The 24,150-nt window shown below is 41.0% G+C and overlaps 2 protein-coding genes across 2 annotated transcripts; one reads left to right on the top strand and one right to left on the bottom strand.

Moving 5' to 3' along the window:
- Positions 1-597: 597 nt before the first annotated feature.
- LOC135464200 (uncharacterized) lies at positions 598-11,715 on the bottom strand. The gene is made up of 5 exons (XM_064741704.1): positions 11,574-11,715; positions 6,032-6,191; positions 2,707-2,837; positions 2,112-2,265; positions 598-1,036 (listed from the first exon to the last, which is right to left on the bottom strand). The coding sequence occupies exons 1-5, from the start codon at positions 11,617-11,619 to the stop codon at positions 796-798; spliced, it is 732 nt and encodes a 243-aa protein (XP_064597774.1). The 5' UTR covers positions 11,620-11,715; the 3' UTR covers positions 598-795.
- Positions 11,716-15,626: 3,911 nt separating this feature from the next.
- Positions 15,627-23,216, top strand: LOC135463531 (angiopoietin-related protein 7-like). Its single transcript, XM_064740790.1, has 7 exons — positions 15,627-15,765; positions 18,767-18,828; positions 20,534-20,701; positions 21,210-21,323; positions 21,954-22,059; positions 22,448-22,612; positions 22,969-23,216. Exons 1-7 carry the CDS (start codon positions 15,627-15,629, stop codon positions 23,214-23,216), a joined length of 1,002 nt encoding a protein of 333 aa, XP_064596860.1.
- Positions 23,217-24,150: the final 934 nt, after the last annotated feature.

Raw genomic sequence — 24,150 nt, 5'->3', positions numbered from 1 at the left:
TACTTTTAATCTGTAAGAAAATCTTTAAAGAAAGAAAAATAACTATTTTCCTGGAAAGTTTTAAATGGTTTTTCATCTGATATACACTTTATTTTTAGTGTTTTTTGTTTCTCTTGCCTTAAAAATATGAGTGATGATTAAAAAAAACATATTCTACATCAATACATAACACAGTCGCTGCATCAGTCTACCGCTAATGTTATTCTCAAGTAGATAGTATTCATGACATGATGTAAAAACATGTAGCATTTAGAGCTAATGGAAGTCGACTCGGATTTTTTAAAAGAGCATAAGATGGAAAATTATTGAAATATGAACTCTACATAACACTCCAGTGAAAAGTAGACTGTATATTCTTTTGGAAGCAATCTTTCCGTATTAGTAGATTAGATTTGCCTTCCAAACGTTTGTTTTAAGCCATTCATATTGTGTCACTTAATCTTCGTTGTCCGCAAGTCGGTTGTTTCCTGGTCACGATGTTTACCTCACGGGGTGTTATATATATATATATATATATATATATATATATATATATATATATATATATATATATATATATATATATATATATATATATATATATATATATATATATTTTCCCGTACATTGCTGTAAACACCTTCAGTTTCTTGAAGTCAACCCTATGTCTCATTGGAATTCGGAGCCCCTGATTAATTCTGACTTTTGACAGCTCATATTATTTCCGTGCATCAACATTTGAACCCAAAACGCAGGATACTATGAAGACTTTCCACTTGTATGAAACAATTTACCTAGGATGGAACGATATTTTTTTTAAAGTGCGATTTTTGACGTAATGCAAGTAGCAGCAGCAACCAATGCGACTCGAAGAATGGAAGAACCAGGAGTAGCCCCCTTGTTTGGGTCATCCGTGACGTAGCGTGACGTCAGATCGTATAACTGGCGGCAATAGGGCGTCAGCAGAGCCACCTGGTAGTCTTTGAAGTAAAAATAATAGTCCCGACAGTTGGCGTATATGACGTTTTCTGTACATACTTGGAAGGAGCGCTGAACACTGGAGACGAAAAAAGACAAAAATTTATGCATTACTGAGATCGATCCATCGATTAACATTGTAGGGTTTACATTGTAGTACATGCAAATACAATATCATTTTCACTGAATATTTCATATTAGGAAAGAACAATTCAAAAGTACTTAGAAAACGGAGAAACATTTATTGTCACCATTTATGTAATCGTCGGTGATTTATGTCGAATATTTCACTTATACGACGACGGCCAGCATTGTAAGGGAAAAAACTGCAGATGAAAATAGGAGAATGGTTCCTTTCTAGTATATCTCAAATCGTCTCCCTCCGACGTCAGTTGACCCATTTTCAGAAGTCCTTGCTATAACACTGTTAGGGAATGAGCCCAAGACGACCGACGTAATGATAGCTAACTAGTCTGACCTATGGGTCATCCTCACCTAGTACATAGGTCTCAAATAAAGATACAACTCGTAAGTCTAATTAAGGAAAGTTCCCTCGCTATGGTGACTCGGTTCCAAGCTGCAAAGCATGAGTACTGCATGTATAAACGTTATCAGTTTGCCGACAAATCATCGCCAAGGCATGAATAAATAGCATGACTACACAACTTGGACCCGAATGCACTTTAAGTGGGAAAGTTTTAATCATTCCAGTTAGTCTGAAACTCATGTAACATGCAACGGGCCTTCCTCCGGGGATACCTAATTACCCACAGGGCACGTTACTCCAGGAATAACTAATTACCCGCAAAGAGCGTTCTTCTGGGGAAACCTAAGTAACTGCAGGGGTAGTTCCTGGGATACTTAATTACCCGCAGGGAGCGTTCCTCCAGGGATACGTAATTACCCACAGGGAACATTCCTCTGGAGAAACCTAAGTACCCTCAGGGGACCTCCTTCCTGGGATACTTAATTGCCCCAGGGAGCATTCCTCCAGGGATACGTAATTACCCACAGGGAACGTTCCTCTGGAGAAACCTAAGTACCTGCGCAGGACCTCCTTCCTGGGACACTTAATTACCTGCAGGAAGCGTCCCGCCCAGGATACTTAATTATATGTACCTCTGGGAAGTTTTTCTAAGAGAATACTTAATTACCCGCATCGCGCATTCCTCCTGTCAAATTCCGATTTGTACATTCCGGAAAACTCCGTTCTAGTGAAATTCTGTTTGTTGAGATAATGCTCCCGTTGGCAAACAGCGATGGCGTCCAGCAGCTGAGCCTGCAAACAGCCTTTGTATTTCTGCCACACTGAAGGTGCCAATAATAATACAATGTAATATAATTATAAAAAATAATAAACATGATGGTCATGATAATTATAACAGTGATGAAAAATAATACAAATGGGAAAGGTAACTACAATAATGACGCAAATATCCACCACCCAATAATAAATGTAAAAAAGGTAAACAAAAAGGTAAACAGAGAAGCCAGCTAATGCATTGGTGAGACGCTCCTGGTTATTGCGCCGTGCTGAGGTGCTAACCACCTAGGCCACAGTGGTCATGGTAACCACAAATGTTGTAAGTAACACAAAAGGCATTAATTTCCAACGTACCTAAAAATCTGCATAATGCATGTCAAAATGTGCTCTGTTTAAGTTGAGTATTTACAGTGAAAAAATAACGATGGAATGTGAAAATTGTGGCAAAACTACAATAAAAAGTTACTATAAAACTACATGCATACCGTCTATTTCACGACAGAACCCCCTGAGGGCGTTCACACGTGCATGGTGCATCTCTTCTTTAACATCGACTCCCTCACATTGGTGATCCGTTCCGCTCTGGACGGCTTTTACGCACTGCTCAAACCTATTCCTAAGGACAAAAATGGATTCGTGATTCTACATGACATATAACTTATCCTACAGTTCAAACTTTTTCACGAATGGAGAAATGCGATAATGTATTGTGAATCTCAAATGATCTTCTAGAAAGACAAGAACGTTCGAACTGACTGTAATGATCTAATGCGCTCTACAAAGACAAAATGACTTAAATAATTCCAAAAGTCTAATGTGTTCTACAAAGACACAATTGCATAACTAATTGAAATCGCCTAATGTTTTCAACAAAGACAAAATGGCATAATTTATTACAAAGGTAAAATGACGTAACTAATTAGAATGGTCCAGTGTGGTCTACAAAGACAAAAAGGCGAAAATAATTAGAATGGCCCAATGTGGTCTACAAAGACAAAAAGGCGAAAATAATTAGAATGGTCCAGTGTGGTCTACAAAGACAAAAAGGCGAAAATAATTAGAATGGTCCAATGTTGTCTACAAAGACAAAAAGGCGAAAATAATTAGAATGGTCCAGTGTGGTCTACAAAGGCAAAATGGTGTAAATAATTAGAATGGCCCAATGTGGTCTACAAAGACAAAAAGGCGAAAATAATTAGAATGGTCCAGTGTGGTCTACAAAGGCAAAATGGTGTAAATAATTAGAATGGCCCAATGTGGTCTACAAAGACAAAAAGGCGAAAATAATTAGAATGGCCCAATGTGGTCTACAAAGACAAAAAGGCGAAAATAATTAGAATGGTCCAGTGTGGTCTACAAAGGCAAAATAGTGTAAATAATTAGAATGGCCCAATGTGGTCTACAAAGACAAAAAGGCGAAAATGATTAGAATGGCCCAATGTGGTCTACAAATGCAAAAAGCGAAAATAATTAGAATGGTCCAGTGTGGTCTACAAAGGCAAAATGGTGTAAATAATTAGGATGGTCCAATGTGGTCTAAAAAGACAAAAAGGCGAAAATGATTAGAATGGCCCAATGTGGTCTACAATGAGGGAACAAACTCGTCCTGGTACAAGCAGACAGAGTATTTGTACACACACCTATAGTCTGTTTCTTTTAGACAGTTGCCTGTATTCAGCTGCCTGTAAAATCAGTCATACACCAAAAAAAACCATTGTCTCGGGTGACGTCATAAAAATTCAAAAGCAAATTACATGCAGGACAATGGGCGTGGAGAGTAATTTGTTTTACAATGGCTGAACCAACAAGCGGTTAGAACAAACCCCACGCAGTAACACAGCCTACACCACTGTCTCTGTGAATTGACTACATGGCTTTAATTTCCTAGCTTCCATCTCCAAAAAATCCCGCCGTGAGATCATATACTACACGAGATAAAATAAAATTCATCTGTTACGGTTATATTATCCTAAAACGTGTAAACATTTTCAAATATGGCTATATCAGTGACAGGGTTTACGGTTAAGTCCATAGCAGTTTAGGTAAGTGGTGTCGCCCTCCGTCAAAACACGTTGAACTCCGACCAATATCCAGCATGCCATTGTTTTTTCTTTTAAATAATTATGACGTCACCCGAGGCAATGGGTTCTTGCAGTCAAAACCGAGCTTATGGACTTATGGATTAGAAAAAATGTTCTAGCTTCACTTTTCTTTGCAATAATATAGATTTCCAACATAACCATGTGTAGAGCTTGTGTTGTTACGTGTTACTGACTAAAGGCAATTTTGGCAGCGAGTATAACTGAATTTACAGAGAGCTGAATATAGGCCACTCTCCAAAAGAAATAAACTTTACTCCCCATCGTCATATGACTGAAAAAATGTTAAGTACCACATAAAGTCTACCCTTCTGTTGTTAATAAACATACTCATTTACTTCCGTTGACTTGTTATGTTTTTCGTTAGCATTTAATTGCAAATCGTACAATAGGCTTTCTGAGGATATGTTCTATTAGGTATTATAAGAGATTATGCGTGGCCAATACTTCATACAGTTATAAATATTGGCAGAGACTAAGGGTTACCTTCCACATTCTGTGAGGGCTATTAGGTTTAGTCCTAGATTTCTCTGATATTAGGTTTGCCAAAATTTTGTTCCGCCCAGGATGGCTGCAAACCAACCCCAGAACGCGCTCCATTTCAAAACCTGATGCTGTTGCCATGGCAGTGTGTAACGGCGTTTGAGACAACAATTATCTATCAAGCAAATTTCCACAGCCTTAAATTTGCATACACTCATGTTCCTTATCTTCTCGTTTGACGATTTATCGTAAGCATGGGTCTGAGATTCCTTGGTGATGTTAAAAGCGAACGACTGTACTGACAGCCTCGACGTATTTGACAAAGGACGGGTAACTGCATCAGGATTTTAAATGCAGCGCGCTCTGACGTTGGTTTGGGGCCATCCTTGGCCCAGCAAAAGTTTGCCAAACTTAACGTCAGAGAAATCTCGAACCTGGGAGGACCACTTCGAACTAAATTAGGTTGAGAGTTGATCTGTCAGAACGAAGATACAGTTTCCTGCAGAACGAAGATATAGATATAGAACGAAGACATAGTTTCCTGCAGAACGAAGATATAGTTTCCTGCAGAACGAAGATATAGATATAGAACGAAGACATAGTTTCCTGCAGAACGAAGATATAGATATAGAACGAAGACATAGTTTCCTGCAGAACGACGATATAGTTTCCTGCAGAATGAAGATATAGTTTCCTGCAGAACAAAGATATAGTTTCCTGCAGAACGAAGATATAGATATAGAACGAAAACATAGTTTCCTGCAGAACGAAGATATAGATATAGGACGAAGACATAGTTTCCTGCTGAACAACGATATAGTTTCCTGCAGAACGAAGACATAATCTCCTGCAGAACGAAGATATAGTTTCCTGCAGAACGAAGACATAGTTTCCTGCAGAACGAAGATATAGTTTCCTGCAGAACGAAGACAATCTCCTGCAGAACGAAGATATAGTTTCCTGCAGAACGAAGACATAGTTTCCTGCAGAACGAAGATATAGTTTCCTGCAGAACGAAGACATAATCTCCTGCAGAACGAAGATATAGTTTCCTGCAGAACGAAGATATAGTTTCCTGCAGAACGAAGACATAGTTTCCTGCAGAACGAAGATATAGTTTACATGCCAAATAATGAACATGTTCAAGCTTATTATGTGTTTTTTTTTAAAACGCCCATACATCTGAGTAATAGGTGAAGTACTTGTGTTATAAATGAAGAAATCCTACCTGCAAAAGTCTTCTCTATTCGTCTGTCCGTCCAAAGGGTCCTTCAGTATATCAGACATTATAAGTATGTCGAGCTGGCATCCCAGGGCCGCTTGATTAATGTCGTACGTACACACTGGTTTACTATCTAACTGGCCGTCACAGAGACAGACCAGTATGGCTGTGAAGAAATAAGACGAAATTGGGAATTGGATGAATTCATGAGAGACTAGACCGTCAAGAGATTGCTGCCGTAGCTACACACGTTTCTAACTAGCTCTGTAATGCTGTGATTACGTATACTTGATTATATCTTGAACACCTCTGTGCTTCCCTTGCTGGCTTTAGTATACTGGCTTTAGTTGGAGTTAGAATTTATCCAGATTCCAGTAGTTTCATGCTTGAGTGCATTTACTAGAGATCACACTTGGGAACATGTACTTGGAATTGATAGCTAAGACGACTGTGCCTTCGGACAGACAAGCTATTTGGTACCCAGCAGTAGTATACTAAAGCCAAACTAAGGGTTGGGGCGTCGGGGGGGGGGGGAGGTTCATGAGAGACTAAACCTAAATGAAAATTGATCGTGGTAAAATCATAGGCGTCGGATTGACGGATTGTCTCACTGACCGTACTGATTGACGGATTATCTCACTGACCGTACTGATTGACGGATTGTCTAACGGATGCTACTGATTGATAGATTGCTTAACTGATCGCATTGATTGGCGGATTGTCTGACTCATTGCACTGATTGACGGATTGTCTCATTCATTGCATTGATTGACAGATTGTCTAACTGATCGCACTGGTCGACAGGTTGTCTGACTGATCGCAGTGGTTGAGGGATTGTCTAACGGATGATACTGATTGATAGATTGCCTAACTGATAGCATTGATTGGCGGATTGTCTGACTCATTCCACTGATTGACGGATTGTCTCATTCATTGCATTGATTGACGGATTGTCTCTTTCATTGCATTGATTGGCGGATTGTCTAACTGATCGCATTGATTGGCGGATTGTCTCATTCATCGCACTGATTGGCGGATTGTCTCATTCATTGCACTGATTGGCGGATTGTCTAACTGATCGCACTGGTCGACAGATTGTCTAACTAATCGCAGTGGTTGAGGGATTTGTCTAACGGGTGACACTGATTGATAGATTGCCTACCTGATCGCATTGATTGGCGGATTGTCTCATTCATCGCACTGATTGGCGGATTGTCTCGTTCATTGCATTGATTGGCGGATTGTCTAACTGATCGCACTGGTCGACAGATTGTCTCACTGATCGTACTGATTGACGGATTGTCAAACGGATGATACTGATTGATAGATTGCCTAACTGATCGCATTGATTGGCGGATTGTCTCATTCATCGCACTGATTGGCGGATTGTCTCGTTCATTGCATTAATTGGCGGATTGTCTAACTGATCGCACTGGTTGACGGATTGTCTCATTCATCGCACTGATTGGCGGATTGTCTCATTCATTGCATTGATTGGCGGATTGTCTAACTGATCGCACTGGTCGACAGATTGTCTAACTGATCGCAGTGGTTGAGGGATTTGTCTAATGGATGATACTGACTGGTAGATTGCCTAACTAATCGCATTGATTTGCGGATTGTCTCATTCATCGCACTGATTGGCGGATTGTCTCATTCATTGCATTGATTGGCGGATTGTCTAACTGATCGCACTGGTTGACAGATTGTCTGACTGATCGCAGTGGTTGAGGGATTTGTCTAACGGATGATACTGATTGATAGATTGCCTAACTGATCGCATTGATTTGCGGATTGTCTCATTCATCGCACTGATTGGCGGATTGTCTCATTCATTGCATTGATTGGCGGATTGCCTAACTGATCGCACTGGTTGACAGATTGTCTGACTGATCGCAGTGGTTGAGGGATTTGTCTAACGGATGATACTGATTGATAGATTGCCTAAATGATCGCACTGATTTGCGGATTGTCTCATTCGTGGCACTGACTGACGGATTGTCTAACTGATCGCACAGGTCGATAGATTGTCTGATTGATCGCATTGATTGGCGGATTGTCTCAATGATTGCAATGACTGACAAACAGTGTGACTGATTACACTGATTGGCGGATTGTCTGACTCATTGCACTGATTGACGGATTGTCTAAATGATCGCAGTGGTTGAGGGATTTGTCTAATGGATGATACTGACTGGTAGATTGCCTAACTGATCGCATTGATTTGCGGATTGTCTCATTCATCGCACTGATTGGCGGATTGTCTCATTCATTGCATTTATTGGCGGATTGTCTAACTGATCGCACTGGTTGACGGATTGTCTGACTGATCGCAGTGGTTGAGGGATTGTCTAATGGATGATACTGACTGGTAGATTGCCTAACTGATCGCATTGATTTGCGGATTGTCTCATTCATCGCACTGATTGGCGGATTGTCTCATTCATTGCATTGATTGGCGGATTGTCTAACTGATCGCACTGGTTGACAGATTGTCTGACTGATCGCAGTGGTTGAGGGATTTGTCTAACGGATGATACTGATTGATAGATTGCCTAAATGATCGCATTGATTGGCGGATTGTCTCATTCGTGGCACTGACTGACGGATTGTCTAACTGATCGCACAGGTCGATAGATTGTCTGATTGATCGCATTGATTGGCGGATTGTCTCAATGATTGCAATGACTGACAAACAGTGTGACTGATTACACTGATTGGCGGATTGTCTGACTCATTGCACTGATTGACGGATTGTCTGACTGATCGCACTGGTTGAGGCATTGTCTCACTGATCCTACCGATTGACGAATTGTCTGATTGATCCTATTAATTGACAATTGTCTGGATGATCGCACTGATTGACGGATTGTTCCGCTGATCGCACTGATTGACGGATTGTCTAACAAATCGCACTGACTGACGGATTTTCTAGTTGTTCGAGCTGAATAAAAGATTGTCTAACTGCTCTCACTGACTGACGGATTGTCTGACTGATCCTATCCATTGACGGGTTGTTCGACTGATCGCACTGATTGAGACATTGTCCCACTGATCCCACTGATTGTCCCACTGAATGCACTGATTGACGGATTTTCTGGCTGATCGCGCTGATTAACGGATTGTCTGACTGCTCGCAATGACGCATTGTCTAACTGATTGTTCGACTGATCGCACTGATTGAGAGATTGTCTGACTGGTCGCACTGATTGACGGATTGTCCCACTGATCGCACTGATTGTCTGACTGACTGCACTGATTGACGGATTTTCTGAGTGTTCGCACTGATTGACGAATTGTCTGGCTGATCGCACTGATTGACGGATTGTCCCACTGATCGCACTGATTGTCTGACTGATTGCACTGATTGACGGATTTTCTGAGTGTTCGCACTGATTGACGGATTGTCTGGCTGATCGCACTGACTGACGGATTGTTTCATTGATCGCACTGACTGACGGATTGTCTCACGAATCGCACTGACTGACGGATTGTCTCACTGATCACACTGATTGACGGATTGTCTCCCTGATCGGTGGATTGTTTGGCTTATCGCACTGATTGATTAATTGTCTAACTAAGTCTGCGTCGATTGACAGACTGTCTCATTGATATTGCACTCATTAACGCCGCCGTGTCTTACTTACTGCTTGTTTGATTTACTGATTGAATGCTTGATAGGGTGATTGAGTGTTTCAAAACCTAGGAGACTACATGAACCATCATTTGTCATGTTGTCATTCATTTATAACCTATTTAGTGCCGATAGGTAAATAGCAAGCTGCGGATGGTCGTGGGTTTCCTCTCGCCATAATGCTAGCGGCCGTCATATTAGGGAGCTTTTCTTGAGTATTTCGTAAAACGCCAATCAAATAAATAAATAAATAAATCAAAACGTATTACACTGATGTCAGCTCCACTTCAACCTAACCCACGAGACCTTCATACCTTGACTGAGAAAACTGACGCCCCATCGTTAAATTGTGTCTCACCCGAAACGTAAACCAGTAATAAAGAGGGGCTAATGATTTTCAGTTTTTTCAGTATAATTAATAAGAATAATAATAATCCTTGACATAGAGTCGCAGCTAGTGAGAAAGAGCTGTGGATTGTTCGTCTATAACTATCATTGCTAAAACAGTTGATGTGCCGAGCACTCCATCGATATTCGTTCGGTTTAGGTGCATGCGCTGTGAGGAGTATGTGTTTTCCCGTCATTTTGTGAGTCAGCCCGCCCAGGTGCGAGCTAAAAACCTGTATGTGATATTTATGACAGCACACCGCACATGAAACATAAAACAGATAATATAATCTGCGCGAGACAAGCTTGTATATAGGCCATGCTGATATGACGGTATTTAGTCAATGCTAAACGTATCATGTTTGCAGCGCACAGGACAGTGCGTAAACTGTCCTATTTTCCGTTAATACACAGCATAGGTGTGCTTTGTGAGAACTGAGCAGGCTAACTGTAGTTTGAAGGAGAAGGAAGGTGCGTTAGTTGTATTACACTTCCTAGAGAAGACATCGAATGTTACACCACATTTAACCACCGCATATCCATATCGGGGGTTTCATCCTTCGGAAACCATCAGTTTCCTCTAAAGGTCCCCTACCAAGTGATGGGCATCGCGATAAAAAAGGGCATACCGATATATGCCTTTCTCAATCTCACTATTTCAGTAGTGACCCTCCCCCCAAACAACAAGAAGAAGGGAATTCGGGGTTATAGAAAAAAGGTACAGTATCGATTTCATCCTAGATGATGTCTTTATGTGAGGAGCTGACCAATCAAATGCAGGATTGTCCAGTTCAATTTTTCGGTAGATCTTGTCATATCAGGAAAGAGGATGGTCGTGCAAATGGAATGAGTCGTGCTAGTTGGAACACCTGTGCATTGTACCACTAGTGGTATACGGTCTTCGGATTTAGTGCTTAGATTAATTGTGAAGTCTTGGCATTACTAAGACAGCCCAAGGACATCTTCAGCAATATTGCTATCCAAACAACTAGTAGACTGAAGTCAATATCGATGCTTTGCTGGAGATGTCGATATTTCTAAAGCGAGTATCTTCCAAACATTGATAGCCACTTATACGTTCGACGGTGTTACTCGTGGTTCAGTTATACGATGGCTATCAGATAAATGGGTGTTGATAAACCGGAGGGTGTGTGTGTGTGGGGGGGGGGGGGGGGGGAGAGGGGAAGTGTAGGGGATGAAGGCTGCACGCCGCAGGGTACCCTACAAACCCCATGATGTAAGTCTGCAGCCATACTTTAGAGAGAAGAAATGCGACTCTGCGCCAGATTCTGATCGCTCTTTCTTCATATTTTGGACTAAACGGGATAATCCAGTTTTAAATAGGGCAATAGCTGGAGAACTTCATTGATATCTTTCATATTTGAACTGTGCCTACATCTACCTATCCAAATCCCATATCTTTTTGACCTATAAGACATACAATATTAAAGGGATGTGCGTTATAGTTAAGTGCGGGTCATAATGAAGAATATGGACTTATGCTATATATACTCATATTACATTTACCTGTGATACCGACAAACAGTTGTATATTTCCGACTCTCACAGCCATGGTTCTCGCACCCACAGGCCTACATATATACACGTATATATCATACGTAATCCCTGTGTTGTAGTCCGCCTCGGATCACGAAACTCTCTCTGTTCACTCTACAGACTTGACGACCTACATATATCCGTACCTCTCACCTGTGCTGTGGCGGGCTTGGTGTTTTGCTCAGGTTAAAAAAAAATCGATTTAACACGGTCGCTGTGGGATACCGGTACTGATATCATATCCGCGTCATATTTTGGTTGTTAGCAAATAGTATGATCTCACCGCCTATCTTTTCGTGTGGAATGCCCCATGTGACTTTCTTACACTCAAAATATTCATCTGCTAATTTTAACAGGAAGCCTGTTGTCTTGAGTGATGTTAGAATTTATTCTGTTATTATAACACAATATACTGTCATATTCTACATAATATTATGTTAAATTAATAGCATCTTTTTGTTGAATTACTAAAATATTTGTATTATACTGAGCAGAGCAATCCCCTGTAATAACAAATACATTTTGGCATCACTGACAAACTTAACAGATGAAGTTTTTGAGTGTATGTCGTTTTTTGTCTATATTTCTGTGAGAAAGGATAGACTTAATCCGCGAGAAGAATAAAGGATTAGCACAAAGTGTAGGAAATTAGCGTCCGTGTTATAAAGACAAAGAAAACACTATCATGAAGTACATGTCACGTTAAAGACCATAAAGTACTGTTAAGGGAAAGAGTCCGCTTCATTTTCTTTTATAGAATTTTTCAACCGAGTAAAGTGGATTTACTCATTATGTATGATCATATCAGATATCCTGATAATCATGTTTTCAGGATAAAAACATTCAGCTGTGTACATACTGCTTGTTTCCTTTACAACTTTCTTCTTTCTGCATGAGAATCTACGCATGTTAGTGCTATTGTCTTCTTTGATTTATCGGAAGCCTTTGATACAGTGAATCACACCTTGTTCCTACAGAAAAGAAGTAAAAATGGCTTCATTGTGGCGTCTAATGTTTATTGTTTTACTTGTTTGGTGTTTTACGACGTACTCAAGAGCATTTATTTCACTTACACGACAGCGGCCAGCATCATGGTGGGAGGTGGCTGATAGACCTTCCCGGGAACACCCGGAGAGGAAGCCAGAATTAACTGGATTTGAACTTACAGCGACCGCATTGGTGAAAGGCTCCTGGGTCATTGTGCAGAGCTGGCGTGTCAACTGCCTCGGCCTCGGAGGCCCCTGCATTTTATGATTTGTTGCCGGGTTACTTAGCTGGCAGACAATAAACTGTCAAATTTGAAGGATTTCTGTCTCCATTTACACCAACACACTAAAAAAAATTTACCTGTTTCTTTTAACGGAAAGTCTGTTGACTGAGTGATGCTACAATGTAATCTGCTATTGCAGCAGATTGTTCTGTTAGATACAGCACACACATTCCATTAATTCAACATAAAGATTCTACAAGACTAACAGAATGTTTTGTGGAATATGACAGTATATTGTGTTATAATAACAGAGTACATTTTAGCATCACTCAGACAACAGGCTTTCCATTAAAATTAAGACAATTTTTTTAGGGTATTATATGGTGTCTCAAAGGGCTCAATATTGGGTTTTCTTCATTTTTTTTAATGCACCAATGACATGCGCTCATACAGTATTTTGAAATTAGCCTACTCGCTGACCAGTGCCTGTTCGTCCGCTCCATCTGAAGACGTCAGAGTTTGCCAAGATCTCACAATTGCTGTGTAGCATCCATCTTCCTCTTAATAATAAAACTATTTGCACAGAATTAGCCGAAAGTCTTGATTGTTAGGACTGTCCTCAAACTTCCTCCAGGACAATCAATCAGCCTGGACGGGGCGTCCGTGGCCAAGGAAGGTTAGCAGGCACACCCCTCATTAATGTGGTCGCTGTGAGTTCAAGTCCAGCTCATGCTGACTTTCTTTCCGGCCATACGTGAGGTCTTTCACATGGTCGTGAGTTTCCCCCGTGCCCTGTCCGCTTTCCTCCCACCACAATCAGTGCTGGCCGCCGTCGCACAAGTGAAATATTCTGGAGTATGGCGTAAAACAAATAAGTAAATAAATAAATAAATATATCATGCTGGACTGAGCTCTTCTGACCGTGGTGAGCGAGCACAAATTCCTTGGCCTTATTTTCAACAACAAACTTTCGTGGCTCTTTTAAATTTCACGTGCATGAAAGCATCTCAAAATATTGGGATGATAAAGCCTTCACATGAGAAAGCCTTTTAACAAGAAGATCAATACTTTACTCTTTTCTTGATCTTTTCCTGCCTGAACGACGACAACGCACTTTGGGGAAGTATAGATACCAAACTCACCTGCTGCCACTTACTCAGCCTCAAAAACGTAAGGTGCGAGTCGTTCCCTTTTTGCACAGGCTGGAACACACTTCTCATTTTTAAAGCCTCTGAAGGTCCTTCCTTTGCCTAAATTAAATATTTATTCTTCTTTTCTTACTGCCCATAAAGCTATGCGCCACCCATATCTCCTACCCTATCACTTTTTTTTTACAGCTTTTTAAGCCACAATCTGCTATTCATAACTATAACATAGACCTTTCTGACTTTTTACACTATCTCAAGTCCAATACAATATGGCTGACGGTGGTAATGCAGAACTACGAAAATTAGGGTTGGCCTCGAAGTCCGGAGGCCCGGGATCAAACCAAGGTCGGGTCACGCCAAAGATTTCAAAAAATGGGACTTGTTGCTGTCATGTCTGGTGTCTTCGGTATGATACTTCACCGACGGCAGCACTTTGGCAGCATGGACTCACCCTGCCACAAGAAGACACAGTATATATAAACACATCGGATGCCTCATCGTTGTCACATGACAGCAAAATTGTCAAGCACGACCGAAAAATCCCGAGCATACATGCACATGTGGTTATATACTCAACGCCATTCACAACACCTGTCAACACCTCAATGTAAAAAAGAAAAGAAAAAAAAATCGTTTTATTTGACACCAAAATTGGCAAGCAATTACAACCTTGACGAAGCATAATAAACGATGACTGCTGTTTGTGTAAATGACACGGACTTTTGTGTTGAAGGAACAACAACCAAATTTAATATGTGTCTAATCCAGTCAACTGGGTTCCACGTACACAAATGTACGGTACATGTGTATACGTGCACAAAATACACAAGCGTAGGTGTACACGTACATGTATTTACAAACATGAGATTCAAAACGATGACAATAAAATAGGCCAAAATAAATGGGAGCTACGTTACATTATAAAGGCAAAGAAAACACAAAAATGAAGTATATCACATGACGGACCGTTAAACAGTGCCCAGGGAAATAGTTCGATTTATATTTTAAGAATTCTTCAAACTCAATAGGGTGTTTTTAAAACATTATATTCTACAGTGGTCTGTAATGACCCAGAGGGTATCATATGCATATTTTTGCTGTTTCTTGAATATTGAAATTTACGCCTGCCATGCGTGTTATGTGGCAAACAACCCTGGCCCCAATAAGGTCAGAAAATGTCCCTATAGAGCCCAATGTTTCAAATGCATATACCTAGGTTGAACATTTTTTAAAAAATATAAATCTAACTATTGTAATGGTCTTTCATCAGACATATGCTTCTGTCGTTGCCTTTAAAAATCTATGATATATTGAATAGATAAGTACAAGCAAATGGATCTTTGGTGATTATACATTGCGTACATGTAAAGGAGTTGGAATTCACTATCACACTACATCTTTGCTGACTAGAATATGTACAAGCTTTGGATGTTTAAAAGTGAGAATTTGTTTAGAAAGTACAATTACCACATTATTCAATGACCTGCAACAATCAACAACTTTTCACGGATGCCGCGAGTCTGAGGAAAACGGAGTGCCCACGTGGTAAACCACTTACCTATGGCAACTAACTGACGACACGTTTCCCACGTGCGACAAACTTGTATGCCTTCAATACTCTGGTGGAAGACAAGCGGCCTACAGCGAACAGAAGACCGGGCAAAAATGCCATCGTCGATCCTTTATTGTCACCAAGGCCTAAAGAACAATGAGGACTTGTCCAAGGCCGGGATTGAACCTTCCCCTCGTGTGCCTCGTCGTTACGGGAGTCCCATTCACAGAGCCACGTCCCGCTATCCATTTCGTAAGACAGGAAGCCTGAATTTCAAGCTCAAAATTCGTTTCTGGAGACACACCAAGGGACTAAGTGAAAAAAACAAAAACAAACAAAAAACAAAAAACTAACGCAATTTAAAATTTAAAAAAAGGTTTAGATGATTATTTCAAAATTTAAGACACAGGACAAAGAACGCAGTAGTCTAGATAACGCTTCATTTTAATTCTGTTTTAAATTTCAGTTCAAACCCCTCGTTTCTCTTGTCTCAATCGTTATGATTGTGTGATTGGCCTGTTACAGCTGAACTTTTACAGAAAAAGCGGTATTGCTATGCGGCAGAAAGTTTCACCCAACAGAAGCCCTAGTTACATAATGCCTCACAGGAAAAATTATTATAGCGATGAATTTACAGTCTCTCAGATGTAATGTACAATGTAGACCAAAATAATACAAACAGGTCTCAAAAATTGGGATGTTACAGTCAAAGAATCTGGTGAAATCCTCAGGGAAATGTAATGCAAATTTCATGACTTGCGCAGCGGGAAAAAAAATACATCCGGTTGACTTTGGGAGCTGTTCCAGCGGATATCGAGGTCATTATAATGTGCCGAGTCGTCTGTAAGCCAGAGGCTGAGTTTACGCACACTACCTCAGTGTAAAAGCTTATAAAATTTTAAGCACCACTCCAAATGAATGACGTTACATGATGCAGGATGATGTTACATGATGCAGGATGATGTTACATGATGCAGGATGACGTTACAGGATGCAGGATGACGTTACATGATGCAGAATGACGTTACATGATGCAGGATGATGTATGTATGGTATGAAAACAGCACAGCATGTCAAGTACCGGTACCCAGTAGTACTAAATATCTCCCCCATCCCCCAAAGATATACCTCCAAAACTCCTCTAGGGCCTGTTACAGAGTTCTACTCAGGGGTTTTCTGCACAAGGCGACCAAAGGCCAAGTCGATTCTAACTACCATGGCATCATCTATTTTTTTCTTAGCCCAGTTACAACATGCAGGAAACACAATATCATTGCACTAATTTGTTTTCCGCAAATACGAATTGGTCGGGTGCAAGACTTGAGGGAGTAGTATACTATCTGTATTGCCACATATCCCGTTCAAAGCATAACAACACAGCGACTGCAGTAAAATCCTGGATCTGTTCAAGTATCCAGCGACCTGACATACAGTACAGTATACATATGGTGGCCGGCTAAAGATCTCCTGAGAGCTTCATGCGTGCAAGACATGTAAAACATGTAAAAGCACCCCTGTGCTGGGGTTGTAGCAAAAGAAACTTACTAAGGAGCAGTTCGACTAAGATACGTTAAGTTGTATCAAAAAGCCAATTGTAGCAAACACGTTGTCGGACGATAGGCGTTGTAGCAAAAGTTGTGTTGTCGCAAAGGTGATCTTTGGCTATAAAGCGAGTTGTAGCAAACGCAACATTAGACTATAGGGGATATAGCAATGGGTGATCTTTTGCTATGACAGCTGTAACACAAGTGACTCATGGAGTCCTTGTAAAGTTGACCTCACACAAGAAGATTGCAGCAGTCAAGTTAATATTTCGCTATAAAGAACGTAGTTCTGTTCTTTGGATGGAATATTTTTATAGCAATGATGCCTGCATCCTTATGATGAAGGTGATCTTGGGTTAAAAGAGTTGCAAGAGGTGAAACACCTACTGGACATCATATGGTGTACTCTCGGAACTAGGTCAGAGGAGAAATTGCCAACACTACTCTAATTCCTCAACCTTTTCGCATATGAAAGAGCAACTTTCAGCACGATTTATGCACATTTTCAGTTCCACTTCACAGACAAAACTACATACGATCTATAGTTTTCTCGCTAGAAATATTTAAATGACACCACCCTACTTCAGACATAGACATGTAAGCCTGTCCATTTAACATATGCTGTAGGTAATCTGCACCATAGATCGGCCGGCTGTCACTCAAAGCGAGAATTGAACAACTCTCCTTACAGTCTCCACAGTTATCAATGAACAATTTTCAATGTTTGCACGTAAAGTCAGCCCAGTTCGCAATGCATCATGGGTAATCCGCAACAATCCCGACGGCATTCCCCCATACCCCGTGCTATCACCAATATAACTCCAAAGCCAAGGCGAAATATAGGAAAAATGTCTATCCACACAATACCTTGTGTCATGACAAGCCGAAAACATGGTTCTCTTATTTGACCAAAATCAACCGTTAAAGAAATATCGCGGATTCCAGTTTCTATTCAGGTCTAGACCTTACACGTTCGTAAGGAAGAGTCGGGCTTTAGAATGCCGCACAGAACCAGGTGCGGTGATCGACAAGACCTAACTCAATAAACACGCTGTGGTGATTTTCATCATTAGACGTATTTTATATGATATGATATCTGGTGGGGTTCAAATCCAGTCGATCATCTTTCATTTTTGTCATGCTTTTTCTCCATGTTGCCTGTTTTTGTAAATACTGTTACAATTTGTACATGCAGGTTGATTGTGTCGAATTTTCCATTGTCTATGTACTTCGGCAGTTGAACAAAGCTATTCGTCTTTATGTGTGTTAGCATCTGTTGGTTTTCTTTTTTGACAGTCAGCTGGGCCTTGATGCTTGGCCACTGGTATCGCTTTATGGAACATAACAGCCATGATTTTGTTTGATTTTGTTTGTTCTAAAAAAATCAAATCGTTTACAATCTCCTGGTTTTAACTTGTTCTCGCCACGATATGGCTGAAATAATAGAGAAATAATTTATTTAGAACTCCAACTTGTAACTTCTAATTTCCAACTAGAACTAGCTTACCTGTTCTATAGTTTTAAGTTACAAGTTGAACGACATGTAGATCTATTGCCGCAGTGGCGTTAAGCTATAACCACTCCATGTATACTCATGTGGGTATAAGCCTATCTCATCATACTTCATACTTTGCCCATTGTAGAATGAGTAAGGTATGTCCGTTGGTATTATGACTGCGTAACCATTCCCTTATGCATTTTTTGTGTAGCCGTGGAGAAGTTCTTTGTCGTGCGGAACTCGGTGATTGACGCCCAGAACGACCTTGGGCGTGTGAATGACGCTGAGCCAGAAGACTAAGCCGCTAGGTGTTTGGAACTTGACACCTGTCAATCATTTGAGTACAAGGCGGAGCACCGGAAGTGCGACCTGTCGTCTGCTCGCATCGAGGACAATGAGCTGATCCGCAGCGTCCACGGCTGGGAGATTTACGCCATGTTTCCAAGTAAACCATTAAGTTAAATAAAATAATAACAAAAGAATCTCTAATAAAAAAATAATAAATAAAATGCAGGTATAAATGATGCTAATAACACCTTTTCATCCATGACAGCAAAATTTGATTAGTCGCATCACATGCAGATTTCAATGAGAAATCAAGTTTTGTCATAAGCAAATCAAAAGCGGATTTAAATCTTAATGCTAGTGACATCTTAATGCCAAACTAAAGCTGTCCTGAAGACTTTGTTGAACGACTGGACATGCATGTTTTCAGCTTCGAAAGTTTATGAAATCACGTACAACTTGTAGGCCCTATAAGACTTCTGCTCCCAGATCGATTGCAAAATGACGTCATTATTTCTCAGCACGCTGTGTATTTTGGGATTAAAAGTGAAGTAAAAGTTAATTGTAACATAGGGGTGCTTTAGACACAATTGTCAATATTCTTCATGAGAACTTGAACATCTCACAGGGTTTCAGCGTTGTTTGGGAGGTTGGTATGGTGTTTGGTTCATCATGTGCTGATAGCGCATGTTCGAGTTTCCGTTTGTCACCAACCTCTTCCCTTGTATTTTTGTCGTTGAAAGTCTATTGTACAATTTGTGGGATAATCTGGGACGTTGCAGTTTATCTTGTTGGTCAGATCTAAACAACCAACCATCTGCTGTTGTTTTTGTGGATTGTTTGGAATACGCCATATTTCTTTACAGTTTGCCACTTTCCTTACTTCAGTCTCACAATACATTGCAGATTTTTGACACTATATTCTAGGTATAAAGCTGACATGTTTCTCAAATTCCTAGACAGAGCTCAAGTCGCCAAACTCACCAAAGACCATCGATTCTCACGTCAGTGAAACTTCAGGCAGCCCTGGAAAGCGTCCAAGCTGATATCAAGAAAACGGAACGCCTCCTTCAGAACGCAACTGCGCAGGTTAGGAAGTCATATAATTATTTCCGCTTATGACGTTAAATGGTTAAGTAAGATATTGCACTGCTATTGTGCGGCGATGAAACATTTGCGCAGTTTCATGATATTTTTCACTAGGCTTGACTGTGTTAAAATCGGATTGCTTATAAAAAAACGAAAAGGTGAACTCTGTATCGTGGGTTTAAGTGACGACATATTTTCTATCATATTTTATTTATTTATTTATTTATTTATTTATTCGATTTTGTTTAACGCCATACTCAAGGAGTTTTAACACACCTCGCGGCAGTCAGTTTAATGGTTAGAGGAAACCTGACTGCCTGTAAAGTGAACCAAATACTTTTGGCAACGTACTGACAGACATTTCAGCGTCTGACGTGCTTACATAGACGCCATATAGTAGCTGAAGACAAGTTCAGAGTTTATAAAATGTCCACAGCATAGGGCGAACCATTTATGTATGCATGCTCAGGGTTTTGAGTGGCACTTAACAATTTTTCAGTCATCTAGCGACGGGGAGTGATTAGGTGTGTGTAAATATACTGTACACGTGGCAGGGCGAGTCCAATCCTGGATGAATAATGGCCCTGGCGTCTCTGTTTTTCAGGTTGACACCATGATGGACGAGCGGGACGGGTTGGCTCAGGATATGGACACCCTCGTGGCTCTGCTCCAGTCCTCTAACGACACTCTTGCCGAGGTGATGGCATCCTACGAGGAACTGACCCAGGCACGTGACGATTTGGAGGAGACCCTCAGCCAACAGGAGGCTCAGGTAATACTCATTCGTGTCGCTGATTGGACACTACGTGGTTTCGTGTGGCATGCCAAACTTCTCATCAGTATCTCCCATCACGCTGTCTCGGGGATTGGTCAGTACGAGGTTTCGTCCGACTTGCAAGTCAGTGCCTCAGCGATTGGGCATGATGTGAAATCCCCCGTGTTTCATCTGACTTGCCTCACCTATCACGTTGAGCCTTTCATCAGAATCTCCCGGTGAATGGTCGGCCAGTTAAACCGGCGACAGCTATTTTTCATCTCAGCAAATACTGAGAGAGCGAAATTGTATTTTTAAACCATCTGTATTTAAAAAAAAAGAAGTATTCACCGGTGAAAGATTAAAAACTGGGCTACATTGCATCTTCAGTAAAGATCCATATATGTTTGAGTGTAAATGAGTGGACTGGCTAAATTCAGCGCTGTTCCAGTTGATAATATTCTGACAAATTTTATAAATGAAACTTTACGATGTAGTAGCATACATATACACTTTATGTTGTCAGATCACCGACTTGGAATCCTCTGCCGAGTCGGTCGGGTTCAAGGACGATACCCTGAGGAAGATCTACGCAGCCAAGGCCGATACTGAGGCCGAGCTTGCAGAGGTCAATGGCGAGGTCAGCATCCTGCAGTCACGTGTCACGAGCTTGAACCAGCAAATACTCTCGAGACTGAGCTAGACGCCGCAGACGACCCGGAAGTGTACACTGCACGTGACTGTTACGAGTTGTACAAGCTTCATGGCGTCAGGGAGGATGGTGTTTATGACATCTATCCATTCGGCCTCACCGGCAAGTCTGTGAAGGCTTTCTGTTACATGGGTGACGGCGGTGGATGGACGGTAAGACGTCAGTTATACTTACCATCCAAATATTTTTCGATTTCAAACACTAATCAGTCTTTTACGGTAAACTGCGTCTGTCAACTGAACCTGTTAAATGGCAATTTATCAAACTTTATTTTTGTAATGATGGCAATAACATTGCTTGGCTTAACAACAAAATATAACGTTTACTACTTCGGGAAAGAAATGCCCTCAGAATTTCTTTTAACAACCATACCAGGAAAACATATGAAAGGATTTAGCAAATAGAGTATAAATATACATTGTACATTTCCATGTTAAATATTGCTGTGGTAATTATAATCAATTTAGTGAAAGATATACATGTATTTGTTGATCTCTAACTGCTTCATATGATGAATCAAATAAGGATGCCTCGATTCCATATTGTTTTTCCACACAGGTTATTCAACGCAGAGACATAGCAAGTGGATTTGCCCAGAAATTCGACAAATCTTGGAATGAATACAAAAACGGATTTGGAGACGCCTGCAGCGATTACTGGCTGGGTAAGTTGTTCTGGTCGCCGGTCTTCTTGTTCTGTATGCGAGGTACCAACTATTATTTCGGCCATTTCACAAGAGCAGACATGATTCTAGACTAGAAAGTCATGGTGCCGCCTCACTGGTAAGGCATGCCGCTAAGTATTCTAAAAATGTTCAATGTTTGTCCTAGGCGTGACTTGACTCATGAACTAAGAAATAAGGTGATAACTGGTTTCTATCATGCAGACAGTTGCCAATAGGAAAACAGAGAAGAAGTTTTAAACCACTCCACTGAGTAATTTTTGGTCTCTCTCTTTCTCTCCAGTCATGACGTCAGTGATTACACATATGTCCTTGGCTTGACTCGGCCTAAAGTATTAACATGGTGATTTATCCCTCTCTTCTCTTTCAGGTAATGACGCCATTTCCTCCCTGACGACGCGTCACTCCGAACTGAAGGTGTACATCAAGACGAGTGTTGGTCAGCTCCGATACTCGCATTACAGGGATTTCCAGATGGATTCCAGCAGCCGCAACTTTAAGCTGAAGTCAGTTCGCTACACCGCAGGAAATGCAGGTGCGATATAAACAAACATAGTGTGTGCCACTATAGTGGCAAATTCTTTTCACAGAAAACAACCACATAACAAAACTATAAAAACAAAGCTCTGTTTGAGGAAAAGGTTCAGTGTTAATAATTATTTATGTTTCTTTGAAAAGTCACAACGTCCAGCTGAAATATGGTACATTCGCTATTAGCTAAGGGGAGTAAGTTTTGCCCTAAATATTCCATAACGGGGACGTTATATTTTTGACTTCCTATATAGATCTATGTCTGTAGGTTTTGTTAACCTATGCTAAACCTATGTAAAACTTCACGTGCTAATTGTTTTTAGTACAACTGTTCTTTATGAAGGTTTATTTTATTTGCAGGCGATCAATTGACTTACCTGCGAAACTACAGCTTCGGCACAAAGGACAGAGAAAACAACAACAACAGATGTAGTAGTACACAAAATGGCGGCTTTTGGTTTAAGACCACGAGATACTGCGCCAAATCTGGCTGGTGGGGATCCTGTAGTCGCTATCAGTACAGCTGTTCTACCACCAACGTGAACGCCAGGACGCCATCTTGGTCCCAGGCCTCTAACTGGTCTCTCATGAGGATCCGCACTCAGTAAACAGCTACGCTGCGCGGGAATACCGAACTACTTTTGATCGACAAGTGCTAAAGGCGCATTCGTCAAAAGCGAAACGTTGGCGAGTGGATTTGTATATCAGTTGTTAACGCCGATGGTGATGAGAGATATGCCTTAATTTCCATCAATAACTGGAAAAGTTTCACTTCAGCTCATTATACCAAATGTTTATGGTGGTTATGTGTGAGTTTTTTTGTTTGTTTAATATTTATCAGTCGAGGTATACGGTCTTTCTCTTTCCTCTCCTCTTCCTCTTAATGTCAGCCGCCGAGATATGAGCGAAATATCTTGAGTATGGCATAAAAACACCAATCAAATAAATAAATACGAAATATTGCTGAATTTGAGGTAAGTAGTAGAGTATGCACGATTGGTGTCGCATTGAGGAGTGAGTTTTTGTGGTTTTGAGGAGCGTGTTTTTTGTGTGGGTCACTCCCAGCCCGGAGGTGTGTCAAGTGTGTGTGAGGCAGTGGTGATGGTGGGTTTTTTCCACGACGGGGTGTGTATACTAGAGTGGAGTGTAGTATAATAGAGTACAGTATAGTAGTGGTGGTAGTGGGAATGAAAAAAGAGGCAAAACGTCGGCTTGTAAAGTTGAGTGGGACAGCTCTTTGTCGCCAAAAACGGACCGATGGGTGAGCGGGATTTGCCCCAACACGGACCAATGGATAACCCCCAAAACGGACGAGAAGTGGGTTATGTAAGAAAAAAAGGACCAATCAGCGTGTGGTTGAGTTCCGCGTGGATAGGATAAAAGCCGGTGAAGACGACGACCAGCAGCCTCAGATTTACCTGACGCCCTACCTGCCTGCCAGCCTCCTGACGACCCGACCTACCGACCTACCGAGAGAGAGGAGAGAGAGAGAAGAGAGAGTCTGCTACACTACCTACCTGCCTGCCGAGATGAAACGCTCTA

The sequence above is a fragment of the Liolophura sinensis genome, chromosome 3 (assembly GCF_032854445.1).
Source record: "Liolophura sinensis isolate JHLJ2023 chromosome 3, CUHK_Ljap_v2, whole genome shotgun sequence".
Lineage (NCBI taxonomy): Eukaryota > Metazoa > Mollusca > Polyplacophora > Chitonida > Chitonidae > Liolophura > Liolophura sinensis.
The sequence above is the reverse complement of the archived record's forward strand: the minus strand, read 5'-3'. Positions and strand labels throughout refer to the sequence as shown.